This window comes from Prionailurus bengalensis, chromosome D1 (assembly GCF_016509475.1).
Source record: "Prionailurus bengalensis isolate Pbe53 chromosome D1, Fcat_Pben_1.1_paternal_pri, whole genome shotgun sequence".
Taxonomy (NCBI): Eukaryota; Metazoa; Chordata; class Mammalia; order Carnivora; family Felidae; genus Prionailurus; species Prionailurus bengalensis.
Window position 1 is genome coordinate 74,727,592 of NC_057346.1, and position 17,388 is coordinate 74,744,979.

Genomic DNA, 17,388 nt, shown 5'->3' on the forward strand with positions numbered 1-17,388 from the left:
TAAGGCTTTTCCCTTCACCCACACTACTTCCTTGAGCAGTACTAATAAGTAATAATAGTCCCTAGTTCTCTGATGGGGATTTACAGTTAATAGGTCAGTGAGATAAAAGCCTCCACTGCTGAGATAATTGTTTGGGGAGAAATGGAAACATTTTTGGTCTAGGCAAGATCCAGCTAGGGTCTGTGGGCAGGTGAACAGTGAGGGTGCGTATACAGCCCCAGCTGTGTCACAACTTGGACTCTGTTTGGCATCTGGGGAACCATATGATGGGCCCTGGGCCCGTGCGGTCTCTCACTATTGAGTGAGTATGGATGTGCCATTCTCCCCGGTACCCCAGGCTGTAGTTGGAGGGCTGCCTGGAGGTTAGATTGAGGATCCTTCAGTGCTTTCTACACCAAGCCATGAGCTGAGCTGTACCTGCAGGTAGGGAAGTCAGGGGCCTTAGCTGTGGGAATCTGAGGACATCAGAGTAGGGGGAAGGTTAAGGAAGCAGGTCATGTCAGGGGAGAGACAATCCAACCAGCAATGATGGCTGGATGCCTGCTATTTCTTACCTAATGGATCCTTCACTTGAATAACAGACTAAGTCTACGTGATAAAGCCTCAAAGAATAGAAGAATCCTCTCACCTCCTGCCGTCCTCACCCCCACCACCTCCCCTAGGTTCTCTGGTACTTTACTTGGAAACAACTCCAGTGAGCAGGAGTGAGAGACAGGGGTGTAGACCAGGGAGGGAGCATGGCCAACATAAGGATGCATAACGGAGCAGGCCATAATTAAGAGCCTTATACCCGGAGCTCAATCCCACTGCGACTTCTGAGGAATGTCATAAAAGATACCTGAGCACTATCCACCACAATTCAAAAAGAAAAGCACCTATCAACTGGCTTCCATCTCCAGTGGTTAAGTGTGACCCCTTGAATATTAACCTTTCTACATTCCATGGTTGTGCACATGCTCAGTGCCCTGTGGATTTCCCTAGTGTATGGAACAGAAGGCTGTGGAACAGACCCAAAGCAGGTTGCACCTGCATGAAATGGATCAATGCTCATAAACGATGGAATCATCATTGTAGAAGTGGCTGCAGGAAAAGGAGGGAGCCAGAGGATCTGAAGTAGTACGTAAGCCATATCTGATATAGCAAAACCTTGTGCTTTTCTAAAGCTCATGGAAAAAACATATGCAGCAGGGTGCCTGGGTGAATGAGTCAGTAGAGTATCCAACTCTCTTTGATTTTGGCTCAGGTCATGATCCCAGGGTCATGGGATTGAACCCCACATCAAGACCTGTGCTGAGCATGGAGTCTGCTTAAGATTGCCTCTCTCTCTCTCTCTCTCCCCCCCACTCCCCCCCTCTCGCTTGTACTAATAAAAATTGAAAAAAAGGAAAGAAAAAAGAAAAGCACAGGCATCTCCAACATATGGACAGTAAAAATTCACTCACGAATGAAGGGATTGATTGGATCTTAGGTTGAGGATAAAAGGGAGAAGAGGGAAAGAAGCTGGTTAGCCAAGACAGGGAGACAGGCAGGGACACTAGGAAGGACAAAGAAATGTAAGCTACCACGGACTTGTGGAATGAACCAGCCGTGAGCCTGGTACTGCCACAAACCAGATGCCACCCCAGGGGGATGTGATCTGGAGCACAGTGCTCTTTGAGGGACTGAGTGCTACGGGGCTTGGTAGGGATATGGAGACATTCTTAGCAACGGGGTTGGATCTGCTACATTCCACCTCATATTTTGGTTAAGATAACTTATTTTTGTTTTCCTACAACAAAAGTAGTTTGTTAGAGGTTGGAGTAAAATTAAGGTGATACAATGACCATTATGGTTAGGGGATCCAAGGAATATATGAGCCACAAGGTCCCCACGGGAGACAGGTTTGAAGGACAAGGAGAAGCATGTTTTTGTTGGTTAGGATTTGCCTCCAAACATCAAAACTGAATTCTGGTAAACCTGGCCACACTGCCTCATCTTCTTCTCCTCTAACTTCAAACTCCAATTCCAGTCTCCAAGATTAAAAAGGCCATTCCAATCGGCACCCACCAACACTGGAGGAGGAACCAGAGAGCCTGAGCTTGTGTTTGACACATTTGGAGGCAAGTTTCCAGGCATACTTCAGAGAAGGCTCTTTCTCCAAAATTATTTAAGCCTAAACAAACTGAGAATGCAACAAGTTGTGAGACTGGCTCTACCTCACTTCCTCTAATTAGGGTAAGGCTAACTGGCTGTAACAAAAACACAGAAGCTTGAGGAATACAAAAATTCACGTTTCCCTTAATGTGGCAAGTAATCCAGCTGCCAGGGGCCTTGGATCCATACTGTCCTTCAGATTCCTTCTAAGTTGCTACCAGACTTCAGACTGAGCCTTGCTACTCAAAGGGTGATTCAAGGAAGCATCACCTGGGATCCCCTTAGAAATGCAAAATCTCAGGGGTGCCTGGGTGGCTCAGTCGGTTGAGCATCTGACTTCAGGTCAGGTCACGATCTGTGAGATCAGGTCTCGCGGGCCTGTGAGTTCGAGCCCCACATCGGACTCTGTGCTGACAGCTCGGAGCCTGGAGCCTGCTTCGGATTCTGTGTCTCCCTCTCTCTCTGCCCCTCCCCAACTTATGCTCTGTCTCTGTAAAAAATAAATAAACATTAAAAAATTTTTTTAAAAAATGCAAAATCTCAGGCCCCACCTCAGATCTACTGTGGCAGCCAGGGCCAGTTACTTAACGTAATGGGTCCCAATGCAAAATAAAAATGTGTTCAGAAATTATTAAAAATTCCAAGATGATGAAAGCAGGGCATTCAAGCAGGCCCAGGGCCCTGGCTAAGTATGGGGCTCTGCAGAACTACACAGGCCTCATGCTATAAAGACAGGCGGTTTATTAGGAAAAGCTACAGGGGGATCAAGACCACCGACACGATGTCACTAAACTCAGGCTCTGCCTACCGGTAACAGTGCCGCATCACTAGCGGGAACCATCACCTTGAATATTCACACTGACTCAGAGTCGCCCAGCTGGAATAATGTATTACTTGGGCAAGATGGGAAAACATTCTCTGTTTAGGACACAGTGGTGCCAGGTAGTACTTCTCTGAGCCCTCTGGAAAGAATTATCAAGTGGAAATTTTCCCAGCCTTCTTCTGTGGTTTGTATCTGATCCATTAGACCAGGGCTAACTGGAAACTCCAGACTCCCCATCTCACACAGCAGCGTGTGTTGTAATTCTGTAGTGTTATTTGGGAAGTTTAGTGGTATGCAGGTTTCTTCTAAATGAAAGGGTAGGGAAAGCTCTGAACCCACTCTAAAGTTACTGCTTCCTGGCAGGAGGAGAGATTTCAGCCCCTTGTTCTGCCACAAAAATGGTTACGATGGTAAGGTTTAAGTTACCTGTATGTTATCACATTTTAAAACAACCAAACTTGACATACAGAACTTGGAAGGCACAGAACCCTGGTGGGTTTCAGCAGGTGGGGACTGGAGCAAAGGACAAGTCAAGGTTAAGCAGAGGCACAACCAGAGGTCCAAGTGCAGAGCGTATCCAAGAAACAGAGAACCCAGGATGAAGGACAAACTCTGGAGCCGAGAAACGGAGTTTGGAAACAAGTCACGGAGGGCCTTCAATGACAGGCTCAAGGATTTGGGTTTTATTTTGAAAGCAGAGGGCAGTCTGAAAGTTTCTGATTGGGAAGAGGCATGATTAAGGCTGTCTCGAGAGGATAAGGATTCTGACAGTGGATGTCTAATTAACTTCCCATGGGACCAAGACAGGGGTTCATCTATAAGCCAGGATAAATAACTCTGTATCTAAATCTAGGAACAATATGGGGGTGGGAGGTCAACTGAGGATTAAATTAGACCCTAGATCTACAGACTCCAGGTCTGGGCCAGGATCCCTGAAATCAGTTATCTTTCACGTGCTCCTGTGGTGACTCTGACATATAGCAAGTTTGTCAATCACCTCACTTGGGTGATACCTAGGTGCTTACACTTTGAGGAGCTGAGACTGAGTGGCGGCAGTGGGGAAGGCAAGACTTTAGACGTGAAGAAAGAAAGGTCACTAAGACTGCTCCAAGCGTTCAGGCAAGCAAGGAGTAACGAGAATGTGGATGGGCAGCAACGGAGACTGGAGAAAAAAACGACCTCTGGAGAACACCACCAACACAGTATTGAGAGGATTTATCTGGTGACTGGAAGTGAGGGTTGAGGAGCGGGAGAGGCAAGGATGACTACAAGGTTTTGAGCCTTGGGCAGAACGGGGACAGATTTAACACATACAAGGAAATTACTAACTTCAATTTTGGTCTTCTCACTCTCTCAGATTCACACAAACCAGTTTACATGGGTCTGATCACTACAGGGTAAAAGCAGTAAAAGGATATTCCATACCTTTCGAATGACAGCTAATATTTATTACCCGTGCACTGGTCACAAGCACTACTGCCCTGCACTCCAGTCTCATGTGTCACTAACAGCTGGCTCTAACCTATGCGCCAGGCACTGTGTTCTGTGCTTCACATTTATGACCTCAGTTAATTCTCAAACTATCCTGAGTGACTGCTACTACTGTCCCCATAATATAGATGAGAAAACTGAAACTCAGAAAAACAAAGTAACTCTCCCAAGGTCACTTAGAAAGACACACAGCAACATTCAAAGCTAGACAGTGTGCCTCAGAACCCAAGCTCCCAGCCACTATGCGAATCTGTGGCCCTGTTAAAACTGAGGCAACCATGAATCACTGTCCAGCCATCTTCAGGGAAGTCAAAGATACAAGCTGTATTTGAAAACACTGCCTAATAGCCAACTAGACTGATGAAATTTAAATGTTTAACTGAAGGGGACTTTTGTTGTTGTTGCTTGGTTTACTTTGGAAGCTAAATTCGGATGATGCGATTATGTTTTTTAGTGCTATAAATTTCTCTGTACCCTTTTGGCAAATGAGGATTGCTGTAATATGCCCTAGAATAATCTGTTAGGAAATGACTGCACAACTGTGCCAGTTCAGGCTGTCTCCTGAGATTTCTTCTGTTCTCTTGTGGACAGTATGTCATTATGTAATGACAAAAGCTGAGAGACAGTGAAGGGAGGGTTCTTGCTCTTTACCTTAGTACAGACTCACATTCAACATAATCCAATACAGCCAAAATCCAGCTAATGCTAGTGGGAAGGTATGATATCGTGACTTATAGTAAGAAATACATATTTGGTCTTCCTCCCTTTTCTGGCACAGAGCTCCTAAAGCCCTTAGAATTTCCCAAGTGATGAGTGCCATAGAGGTGTCTTGTACTTTCAGTCTCATCCCCCAAGCCCCACCCCTGACCTCAGGAAGGGAAAGGGACTGGACATTGAGTTCAATAGCTAACGACAAATGATTTAATTAATCACGCCCCTGTAATGAAGGTATAAAAAAAACGCAGAGAACTTGATTCAGAGAGCTTCTAGATTGGGAACACATTAAGATCTGGAGAAGGTGGCGCTTAGAGCAGATATGGAAGCTCCTTATGCTTTTCCCCGTACCCTGCCCTACATGTGTCTTCTATCTGGCCGTTCCTACATTACATCCTTTTATAAGAAGTTGGCAATCTAGTAAATAAAATGTTTCTTCTTGGTCAGAAGTATAGTTAACAACCTGGACTTGGAATTAGTGTCTAAGTGGAGGAGAGTTTTTTGGGACTGAGCCCTTTACCTGTGGGATCTGATGCTGCCTTTGGGTCAATAGTGTCAGAATTGGGTTGCATTGTAGGACACCCAACTGGTGTCAGGAAATTGTTTGGTAAGGGGAACCACCACACACACACCACACACACACACACACACACACACACACACACACACACACACACTCCACCCCCACCCCCACTGTAGACCACAATTATTAGGTTTTCCAAGCTTCCCGAAACTCTAAGAAACTTTGTGAAGCCTCCTTTCTCTGATAATGTCTTCAACCCATCTGGTTACATGATATCTGAATATCATATGGAAGCATGACAGCAATTTCTGTCTATAGTTCTTGGGCTGTGTTCTGAATGAAAAAAAGAAGCGAATCATTCAAAGTATCCAACACTTTTCTTACTCCACGTTGAGCTTACTCCAACACCTTCCTGCAAATTGCTCACAATAAACCTCATGTCCGTATTCTATTCAAATAAAAACTTAACCAGATTTTACATGTATCATTAATGTAACATGCTATGCAAACATACAGGAGCTTGATGGAGGCATTCTAGTGCATGGCTTCAATGACACAAGTGCTCGCTGCAGTCTTTGTTAGTACTTAAGCTTTCCTTTATTATGGCTTTAAAAAAAATAATTTTTAAAGGTGCATGATTCCTTTGGACCACTGTTTAGGAAAGATTAGAGATAAAACATTTCTGGTAATAAATTAGTCATTTGTATATATGTTCAGATTAGAAAATGTCAAATATTGGAGAAAAATATATTTTAAATTAGCTCAATTTAAATATGGGGCCATTTCATGTAAATATCTAATCTGAATCTTCAGTGTTTCGTGTAATTTTATGTGTTAATTCCGTTATGCCCAGTCTTATGTCAATAAATTTCTCAACTATCCCAGGTAAGATATAAAAAAAATTCAACTCCTGCCAATGACTTTATCTGTCTTCATTATAAGCAGGATGAGAAACTTCTGCTCCTACATGAAGAGTCACAATAGGAAAATAATTCCCCCAATTCACTAGCAAGGGGAAAATAATACTGTAATTCAGCTGTGAACTTTCACATTCTGACTCCAGGACACTTCGATTCAGCAAACAAGGACTGATTCCTTTCAAAATTCAACCCTGGTTGACAAACACTGAGTTCACAGAGCCACAGATACAGAAGTTATGGACACTGACAAAAGTACTCCCAGGAAGGTGGCAGGGTTTTGAGGCGGTACCTTTCCTTCCACAGCAAATGTGTTCAGGAGGCTCAGGAGCATGACTCAGTTTTTCTCAAAATATTATGACATTGTGATGAATCTTCTTCCACTAGGCCTGCTGAGACCAGAGAAACCGATCACATTTTTCAAGCATGCTTTGTATCAAGGCTCTGAAATCCCAAAGAAAAGAAACAAGCACATTTAGTTTTCATTGTTCTATTTACAAAAAAAATTTTTTTGAACCCACAAAGAATTAAAGGATTCAAAAAGTTGACGGATTCTGTGCATCAAAAGACACAATCAACACAGTGAAAAGGCATCCTATCCAATAGGGGAAAATATCACAAATCATATATCTGATAAAAGGTTAATATCCAGAATATATAAAAATTCATACAATAACAAAAAAACCTGATTTAAAAACAGGCAAAAAGACTTGAATAGAAATGTCTCCAAAGACGATATACAACAGCCAACAAGCATATGAAAAGATGTTCAACATCATTAATCACTAAGAAAATGCAAATCAAAACCAAAATACTTCTCACCTCATGCCCATTAGGATGGTTACTATCAAAAAATAATAGTAATAACATAACTACTGTTGGTGAGAATATGGAGAAAATGGAGCCCTTGTGCATCATTGGTGGGAATGTTTAAATGGTGTAGCCCCTATGGAGAACAGTATGGCAGTTTCTAAAAAAAATTAAAACTAGAATCCCATATGATCTAGCAATTCCACTTCTGGGTATACACCCAAAAGAATTGAAAGCAGGGTCTCAAAGAGACTACTGTAGTCAAAATTATAGAGACAGAAAATAGATTGGTGGTTACGAGAAGCTGCATGGAGGGGGTCACGAGGAGTTGTTGTTTAATGGGTAAAGTTTAAGGTTTTCAAGATGATATGAACATAATTAACACTACTGAACCAAACTTAAAAATGGCTAAGATGGTGAATTTTATTTTATCTGTATTTTACCAAAACTAAAACAAAAGCAAAAAAAGCCCTGAGACAACTTGATATTTGGTACTAATAACTGTCTTCAAGAACTGAGTACACACCAGATTTGGGTATTCACATGAACTTACAGAGTGTCTTGGTCACAAGTATGAGACACAATAATTACTTTTAGCCTCTTCCCTCAATCACCTTAATTAGCAGAGGCATCTCACTCCCCTCATCTGTTAGTGAGGGGCTGGGACTGAATGATCTCTACAGCCCCACCCCCTTCTGAAAATCTCTGAGCTTCCACATTCCCCAAGCACCTGTGGAGACGGCATGACAAGGGCATGACAGGTTATTACCTCTGTCTTTTCTCTGCAATCCTTAGGATATCGCAGGTTCTAGTAAACCTCTGTGACAGCTCAAGGGTCAAACCACATTCCTGTAGCAATGACCAGGCCTGATCTGGGCCCATGGCCTTAGCTAACAGAAGTGCCACATTTTCCACATTGATGGGGGAAGGCCCATCACTGAAGTTCCCATTCTGTGACTTCTGGGGGGCTGGCTTTGTACTCTCGTTCTGTACGAGATGTAGGAGAAGCTTCCATTCCTCCACAGTCTCTGGGATCCAACCTACACAAACACACAGAAACATACAATTTTGGCTCTAATGGCTCTTAATGCTCTGCCTGCATATAGGAGACAGTCAGAACCATTGTGAAAACATTTAAAACCAAAACATAAGAACATAATATCATCCTAACACAAAATTGTTTTCTGAACATTTGTTGAATAAGTAATTCATGATAAGGAGAGGTCACAACATTAGCTTCAAAATTCTTCATTTCGCTCACTTAGGACTCCTTGGGTACAGTCTAGGCTAGGCACATGATGTGCAGTGTGAGACCAACCAGACATGATGACCCCTACACTCTTCTGGAGCTCAGTCTAGTAAAGGAGGTAAACACAGACCTAAATCTATACTTATAAACTGGGCTAAGTGCATTAAAGGAAAAGGTCAGGGAACCATCAGAGAGAATGGCATGCTTAGGGGGAATCTGAGAAGGGCTCTGTGAGGACGGGATAGATGAGCAAATAGCTGAAAGACCGGGCAAGCTCAGAGATGCACATGCCTGTGCCTCACATACGGACAAGCGTGAGGTCGCAGGGTGTCGGGAATGGAGGGTGAAGGAGCCTGCATTTCTGACAAAGGAAACATGGAAGGCAACTTGACACAGAACAGAACGGGAATTCAAGGAACTCAAAGAATGGCCTACAGTGCACAAAGGCCTGGATTTTATTCTGATTTCCATGTAGCATGTTTCAAGGAAGGGAGCCACGTCATCCAATTTTTGTTTTTAAGAACCCTTCTGGCTGCTCCAGGGAAAATGGATTAAAGGTGGGAGAGAATGGAAACCAGATGACTATTCTGAGGTGACTACAGCCATCTAGGCGAGTAGCTAGGACCAGGGAGCTGGTGGTGGAGCAAAAATATGTAGACAGATATGAGATACACATCCGGCAATAAAACTAACAACGCCTTGAAGAGCAATTAGTATGAGTTATGGGGAAAAGAGAAGTGTCAAGAAAAGACCCCCATTTAACACACCAAGGGTAAGAACAGCTATTATTTTATTAACAAAATGGGCAGAAAGGATTTTAAGTAGGATTTACTTTGTTTATGCTTCTTGAATTTTCAGTTTTTATCTATAACAAACATTGTATCATGACTTTAAAAATGTAAACCACGTATATCTTAACTATTCTGTTAAGATATTATCTTAACTATTATCTGTTAACTATATCATCTTAACTATTCTGTTATTTTTCAGAAGGATATGTATGTTTATAGTTTTAGTCCTGCAGAATCACCTGGCCCTCCTCTTCGTTTCTTTTTAAAAAAAATTGTTTTTAAGCTTTATTTATTTTTGAAAGAGAGAGAGAGAGAGAGAGAGAGAGAGAGAGAGTGAGTGGGGAGGAGCAGAGAGAGGGAGACACAGAATCTGAAGCAGGCTCCAGGCTCTGAGCTGTCAGCAAAGAGCCCAATGCGGGGCTTGAACTCACAAACCGCGAGATCATGACCTCAGCCGAAGTCGGATGCCCAACCAACTGAGCCACCCAGGCGCCCCCCTCCTCTTCATTTCTGAAACAAAGATGATAATTATTTTTGCAATAGTTGGGACATCTGAAGCTAACTAACACTTTCCAGTGAACTGGCTTTTTTGCTCTGTTCTAACTTTCCCTCTCCCACACCAATAGAGCTGCAAAAGGCTATAGGTCACACTGCTGAATGAAGGACCCTGATGTCATGCAGTTGGCATCTTTGCACTGAGAGGAATAAAGCAACATGAGAAAACAGACCAAGATGGACTTTCAGACCTCAGATATCAGTGTGTTAAAGCCCTGGCCTTCTGTCATTTTATCTGTGTTGCATTGATAAAAATTTAAAAACAATTTTTAAGCATTTAAATACTTGGGAAAGCTGGCTGCCACTCCACTTTAAGTTCATTTTAATGATACTGAACTGTTGGCTGTGTAAAAGGCAACATGGTGCAGAGACAAGATTCTGAGCACAAACTTTAAAGACAGTCAGTGAGGGGTGCCTGGGCGGCTCAGTCAGTTAAGCATCTGACTTCGGCTCAGGTCGTGATCTCACAGTCCGTGAGTTCAAGCCCCGCATCGGGCTCTGTGCTGACAGCTCAGAGCCTGGAGCTTGCTTCCGATTCTGTGTCTCCCTGTCTCTCTGCCCCTCCCCCGTTCATGCTCTGTCTCTGTCTCAAAAATAAATAAACATTAAAAAAAAAAAAAATAATACAGTCAGTGAGACCTGGGTCTGAACACCTGCTCCACCAGTTGTATGGCTTTGGGGAAACTAACTGTCCTTCCCCCAGACCTCAATTATAACTTCTGTAAAACAGAAATAACAGTAAATATCCCAAAGGTTTGTTATTTATTTTATTTTATTTTTTTTTATTTTTTAAATTTTTTTTTTTCAACATTTATTTATTTTGGGACAGAGAGAGACAGAGCATGAACGGGGGAGGGGCAGAGAGAGAGGGAGACACAGAATCGGAAACAGGCTCCAGGCTCTGAGCCATCAGCCCAGAGCCCGATGCGGGGCTTGAACTCCCGGACTGCGAGATCATGACCTGGCTGAAGTCGGACGCTTAACCGACTGCGCCACCCAGGCGCCCCAGGTTTGTTATTTAAACAGCAGATGGAAAAGTATCTAGTGTAGTGACTAACACATAGTAGGCACTTGTTAATAGAAAAATTGCCTATAGTTTATTCTAATTATGATTTTATAATATACTAAGTGGTACTGATAAAAACCAAAACAAAACAATGGGCACCTGGGTGGCTCAGTTGCTTAGGCGTCCAACTCTTGATTTTGGCTCAGGTCACAGTCTCATGGTTCATGAGATCAAGCCCTGAGATGTGCTCTGCACTGAGAGTGCAGAGCCTGCTTGGGATTCTCTCTCTTTCTCTGCCCTCCCCAGCTCATGCTCTCTCTCTTAATAACTTAAATAAATAAAAAATAAGTAAATAAATAAATAAATAACAAAGCAAAACAAAACAAACCTCCACAAATTTGACAGCTAACCAGGATTACATACAGGATCACTGAAATGTTCAACCAAGTATCCTTACTGAAAATTCTGCAGTGGCTTCTAATATACTACAACCAAAAGTAACCAACTGGGACTTACATACCATTGTCCCCTTCCATCAGGCTCATATCGTTAAGACACACAATGTTGGTGAAGGCCTCTCTTCTTCTCTCCAGCTCCAAACAAAGAGTAAGATACCCAGGCCAGAAACTTTAAAGAAACAAAAATTGAAGAAAGGAATAAAAACAGTGAATTTATCTGGAGCTGTGCTGTCCAATAAAGTAGACATTAGCCTTAAATTTAAATTAAATAAAAAGCCAGTTCTTCAGTGGACTAATCTATATTTCAAGTTTTCAAGCTGCTAATGGCTACCATATTGGACAATGTGGTAGCATTATTCTATTATCTAATAGATAATAGAAATAATTAGAAATAACTAGGTAATATTCCTATTATCTAATAGACAATTCTATTAGACAGCCTCGATCTAGAGTGTGTACGAAAAAAAGAATAAAAGCTAGAGATAAATACTGATATTTGAGGCCAAGCACTAGTTATGAGATGTGTAAGCTTATATATACTTTATAAACTTTCAGATTTCTTCCCCAAATATGCAAACTATGTAAGTTCTCCTTGACTCTTCCCCCTCTTTTATTTGCTATACCCATGGTTTATAAGTCCCACTGTATTTTCCCTCAGAATGTCCCTTGGATGTGCTCCTTCTGCTGCCATACTCATCACCAATTCAGTCATACCTGAATTACTATGACAGCTTCCTAGCTGGCCCTCCTATCTCCAACACCAGAGATGATTTTTCAGAAAGCTCCATTTTTATCATGTCATTTCTGTACCAATAAATTCTTCTGAGGAGCTTTCAAGGTCCTACATGATCTCATCACCTACCACACCTGGATAGTTTCATCCCTTATTATCAATAAACAAATATGTATCAAGTACCTATCACTGTATGAATTAGGAATTACAAAGAAAAAGAAAGACATAGGTCCCCATCTCCAAAAGATTATAATCCAGGTAGAGCCATAAGATAACACTGCCAGGCAATAAATAACTAATATGCGGTATGGATAAAAAGCAATGGTCAGTTTCTCATGCCCTTGTTCTTGCTGTTTCTCTCACCTGACCCACCCTCTTCTTGGGCTCCTTTATCAATACAAATCCTGTCCAGCCTTCAGGGCTTTACCTCCAAAGTCTCCTCCCTCCTCCCTAAATCCTTCACCAACAATTCTATTGAGCACATTCTAATCTCTCCCTTCTCAGGAACCCTGTATCAACTGTAACTCTTAGCACATAGTCTGGTGCTTAATTGAATACCATCCAAGTGCCTGAGAATTGGAGTTAGCTACCAAGGACCAGGGGGAGAGAGGAATTAGCAAAGGCCAATGTCTTCTACACAAAAGAAAAATATGTATAAAATTTTAAAAGAAAAAGACATCTACTTTACTATCACTTAAAATAAAAGTCACTTCTCTGTAGTAAAGAGAAATCCCAAATGATAAAGCATATCAATTCAGGTCCTTCACTATAAAGTTATGAACTAAGAAGTTAATCTTTAGCTTCTAAAACAATTCTCACTTACCCATGAGACCTACAGATGTCAGCCATTTTCTCTTTGGTTGTAAAATCTGCAGGTAGTTTAATGAGATGGAGCAGCAGCTGATTGTAACCCCAGGAAAGCAAGTGTGAATGGGGCCTGTGAAATGAACAACTCTCAGTGAATTAGACAAGAAACACTTTTTACAAAATGCTTATGCACCATCTAATAGATAAGTATAGAGTTTAATTATATTTGTCACATAATTAACATATTGTCACTTATTTTTCCCATTGTTATTATATTTTTATATTATAATATCCATTATATCAATTATTATTATATTTTTCAAACATTTTTACTTGGCTTTTAAAAAATTAAAAATAGCTATTTTTCCTATAACAAATACCTGTTTATTTTTTAAAATTAGACATTTTAGGTAATAAAAAGCAAAAGAAAGAAGCCTATAATTCTCACTCATAGACAGCCACTGTATCTCCTTCTAGACCTTTTGTCTAGGCATATGTGATAGGCATATGGCGGGGCGGGGGGGCTTTTAAAAAGCTTCTCTTAGAGGTAAACACAAGAGACATTTCTAATACATTACATGTATCAGTATGTATTTCTTATGGATTTTTTTTAGTCCCAAATCAAGCTATGTCTAGAAATTTCCAGGAAGAAAACATACAATTTCCTCCCTCTAATACAGGTTTAACCATCAAGGACTCTTAATGGGGATACATGAAAGAGCTTAATTATCTGAAATCATGTACAAAATTGTGCAGGGATGTGCATTTTTCTGAGACGAATCATCGGAGATCTGTAACTCAAAAAATGTTCAGAACCATAAGAAGTACACTCAGTTTCCTTACTATGACTTGGGTCAGTCTCTTCCATAGCTATTCTTGAAGTAAGCCCAGAATGCTATGAATGAATAAAGCAGTTTCATTCTAGGAGAACATCGGAGCTGGAAGGAGAACTTTTATACCTGGGGTTTCCTTCATCATCCATAGTGCTTGTGCTTGGGGGAGCATCGTGGCTCACTGCTAAAAGCAGCCAATCCAATCTTAAAGATTCTGGTTGTAGAAGGGACTCAAGGAAGGATGGCCTAAAAGAAAGTTGGGGAGAAAAATCACCAATCTTCATGCTGAGAAAGGAAACATAAAATGTAGGAATGTGAAGAAAATGTTATTAGGGGACCAAAATAGTAGATGAAATGACTTGAAAACCCTCTGCTACAAAATGTCTAGAAATGCTGGTGAAGATCTAATAGCCTATTAAATGAACAGTTGAGCTCAAGATAATAAGGAAAATACCAAAAGGCCTAAAACAAAAAGAGAAATGAAAGCCAGTAGGGCAAATGTAAATCAATGAGATGAAGAAAGGGTGGGGGGGGGGGGCAGGTGTTGAAACCAAGGGCCATGTGGAAATAGGAAATGAGACCTCAGTCTAAAAAAGAGATGAGATCTGGGACTGAGACCCACAAAAAGCTGGGATATTATCAACAAAGAGGTGGCAATAAATCCACTCACCAGCAGAGACAACAAGGAAGCTTATTTGCCTTAGTGTAGGACGTGAAGCAGGGGTTTAATTTTACATTGATCATCATTGATCATCACTGATTCACTGAGAATCCCTGAGACAGAGTGAAGAGAAGTACACGAACTATGTGCACATTTATGGTATGTGTTGTGGACTGTGAAAGAACGGTACATGACTGCCAAAATCATCCTTTCCATAACAGGTGTGTCAATTGTGTGGCAGGTGGCAGTAAGAACATAACAACAGCTTATACAAGGGAAACGATGCCTTATCAAAAGAAAAGAGAGTCTGCAAATATTCTCGCCTTCTCACCGTTGATCTTCAGGCCTTGATTTCACCAGACTGTCTAAGTAGGCCAAAAACTGAGCAGGATGATGGTGACAAAGTTGCATGACATCCGAAGGCAAAATAGATGGGTAAAACCTAATTAAGGACCGAAGAGCAGATTCTCCAAATGTTTCATACAATCTGCATTTAAAAACAAAACCAGTTAGTCTCCAACTTCAATGAGATGATGTAACTTGGTTACATTATCTAAGCATTTATTAGAAATAAAAATGACAATCGGGGTGCCTGGGTGGCTCAGGTGGTTAAGCTTCCAACTTTGGATCAGGTCATGATCTCATGGTGAGTTCCAGACCCGAGTCAGGTTCTGTGCTGACAACTGAGAGCCTGGACCCTGCTTCAGATTCTATGTCTCCCTCACTCTCTGCCCCTCCCCTGCTTGCGTGCTCTCTCTCTCTGTCTCTCAAAAAGAAAAAACAATTTTTTCAAAAAGAAAAAAAAATGACAAGAAGCTGCCCACCATACAACTGAGTAAAACTTTAGAGATTAAGACCAAAACCAAAACAAAACACCATGACTTTAGTTCATATAAATGGCAGAGGACAACTTACCTGGTGGCATAAGCAATCAACAAAGGACTGTCAAAGGGGACTGAGTCATTCACTAACTTTAATCTTGTTGGTAGGTCTCCTTCCTTTATCTCCATATACGCAGGACTGGAACTTGCCATTTCTGAAAGATAAAGCACACCCTTTTCCTTTCATCTTGTAGCTGTAAATACTCAGTTCATGAACACATTCATTCAACAGTCATTAGTTATGGACCTACTGGGTACATGGCACAATGATTAAGCACTGGAGGACAAACAAAAAAAGGACAGGACACAATTTCTACTTTTAAGGACTCTACTTTTGGGACCTTAAAATCAACTCTACTTTTAAGGACCTTAAAATCAACCTAGATTACCACATGGGAGTGAGTTTCCCAATGACTTGGAACGTGTCCTGGATATTATATGAGCAAGAAATAAACTTCTACATCTGAGTTATTGTGACACATTTATTCCAACAGTTTAGACTACTCAATTATTAAAATCTCTCTGTGCCTCACTCTTTTCACCTGTTAAATGGAGTAACACCTTCCACTCTGAAAATAATTCTAAGATAGGAAATGAAACCTCCTTAAAGTGTTTAGCACAATATGTGACACACAGTAAGTACTCAAATATGGCATATATTATCTCTACATTAGTAAGTTACATAAATGATTTTCTTTTTTTATATGACTGTATTTGTAACACATTTCATTTGAATCCCAACTTCTCCAATTTTGCTATATATATGTTTTCTGAGTATGACTTTAAGAGAAATAAAATGAATTTTTTATAATACAGTTGCAAATTAAACCATAAAAATTAAATTGAGTGGGAAACAGAATGGAGGTTGACCAAAATGGAAATAACCTTGTACTTAAATCTTTTTTTTTAAATGCAAAAATGCTAAGATGCTATTGTCCTCTATACTGATTTCTATTTGATAAGGCAATCTGATTATTACCTTTCAATCCTTCAATAAAAGTATCCCAAACACAAGGACTTTTAGCGTAACTAAGCTTGATACTCTCCTTTGCTCTTTTCAAGTCCAGGACAAAAAAGTACTTCTTTATGAACTGACAAGCCAGGATTTCAGGAGAGTACTGTTGCAAAGTGTGGTCTACATGTCCACTTGTGCTTTTGGTCTCAGAATTCAATACATTCAATTCCAAACACAACGTTGCCAATTCAGCCAGATCCTTCTGAAGACTGTTAGCTATGCTGCATGGAGAACACACTTGGAAAAGGTCATCCAAGGGCTCCCTCAGATTACTTGTAGATTCACATGTTCTTTGATCAACAGTTTCTTCATTGCCTAAAGAGTCTCTTTTTTCTTTTTCATTATCTTCATCTAATACTCCCTTTTTTGACTCATCAAACAATAGCACATCCTGGTTTGATGCCATGGATGAGTTACCAGTATCTGAAATGCCTGAAAAGTCCTTCATGGCAAATGTTTTTTCTAACTGCGAAAGCCACTCCTGTAAAACCATTCTCAGAGACTTGGGTTCAAACAAAACCAGTGGGTCCTGTAGCTTGGTCCTACACAAGACAGACAAGTATGAAATTTATGTTTCATGTGTTTTTTTAAAACAAATTATTTCATGCTAAGCAAACCTACTGGATATAACATACTTATCTGGCATAAATGTTACTTTTCAACTCTTTTAACAATTATCTCAGCAAGATGACAATACGAGAGTAACTTTAATACTAATTGTTGAATTTCAATTACAAATGAGACTACCTTTGCCCACATGGTCTCAGAACCACTCCTGATGACCTTGAAGTCATTCCCATTCACTATAAAACTCTCCCATTCAGGGCGCCTGGGTGGCTCAGTCGGTTAAACATCCAACTTCGGCTCAGGTCATGATCTCATGGTTTGTGGGTTCAAGCACCATGCCAGGCTCTGTGCTGACAGTTCGGATACTGGAGCCTGCTTCGGATTCTGTCTCCCTCTCTTTCTGCCCCTCCCCACTCACGCT

The 17,388-nt window shown here is 41.0% G+C and overlaps 1 protein-coding gene across 4 annotated transcripts in view; it reads right to left on the minus strand.

The window, feature by feature from the left end:
* Window positions 1-2,574: 2,574 nt before the first annotated feature.
* The window catches only part of HPS5 (HPS5 biogenesis of lysosomal organelles complex 2 subunit 2), a 43,621-nt gene continuing 28,807 nt past the window's right edge, over window positions 2,575-17,388 (minus strand). For 3 of the 4 annotated variants that reach the window (XM_043582376.1, XM_043582375.1, XM_043582377.1), the window contains 8 exons: window positions 16,365-16,942; window positions 15,420-15,540; window positions 14,836-14,991; window positions 13,970-14,089; window positions 13,027-13,140; window positions 11,533-11,639; window positions 8,181-8,451; window positions 6,259-7,045 (listed from right to left, as the gene is read on the minus strand). In XM_043582376.1, the coding sequence (XP_043438311.1) occupies window positions 6,985-7,045; window positions 8,181-8,451; window positions 11,533-11,639; window positions 13,027-13,140; window positions 13,970-14,089; window positions 14,836-14,991; window positions 15,420-15,540; window positions 16,365-16,942 (1,528 nt within the window). In that variant the 3' untranslated portion in view covers window positions 6,259-6,984. Of the gene's footprint in view, window positions 2,624-6,258; window positions 7,046-8,180; window positions 8,452-11,532; window positions 11,640-13,026; window positions 13,141-13,969; window positions 14,090-14,835; window positions 14,992-15,419; window positions 15,541-16,364; window positions 16,943-17,388 lie in introns of those variants that run through there. The other variant, XR_006297565.1, reaches the window with a different exon arrangement.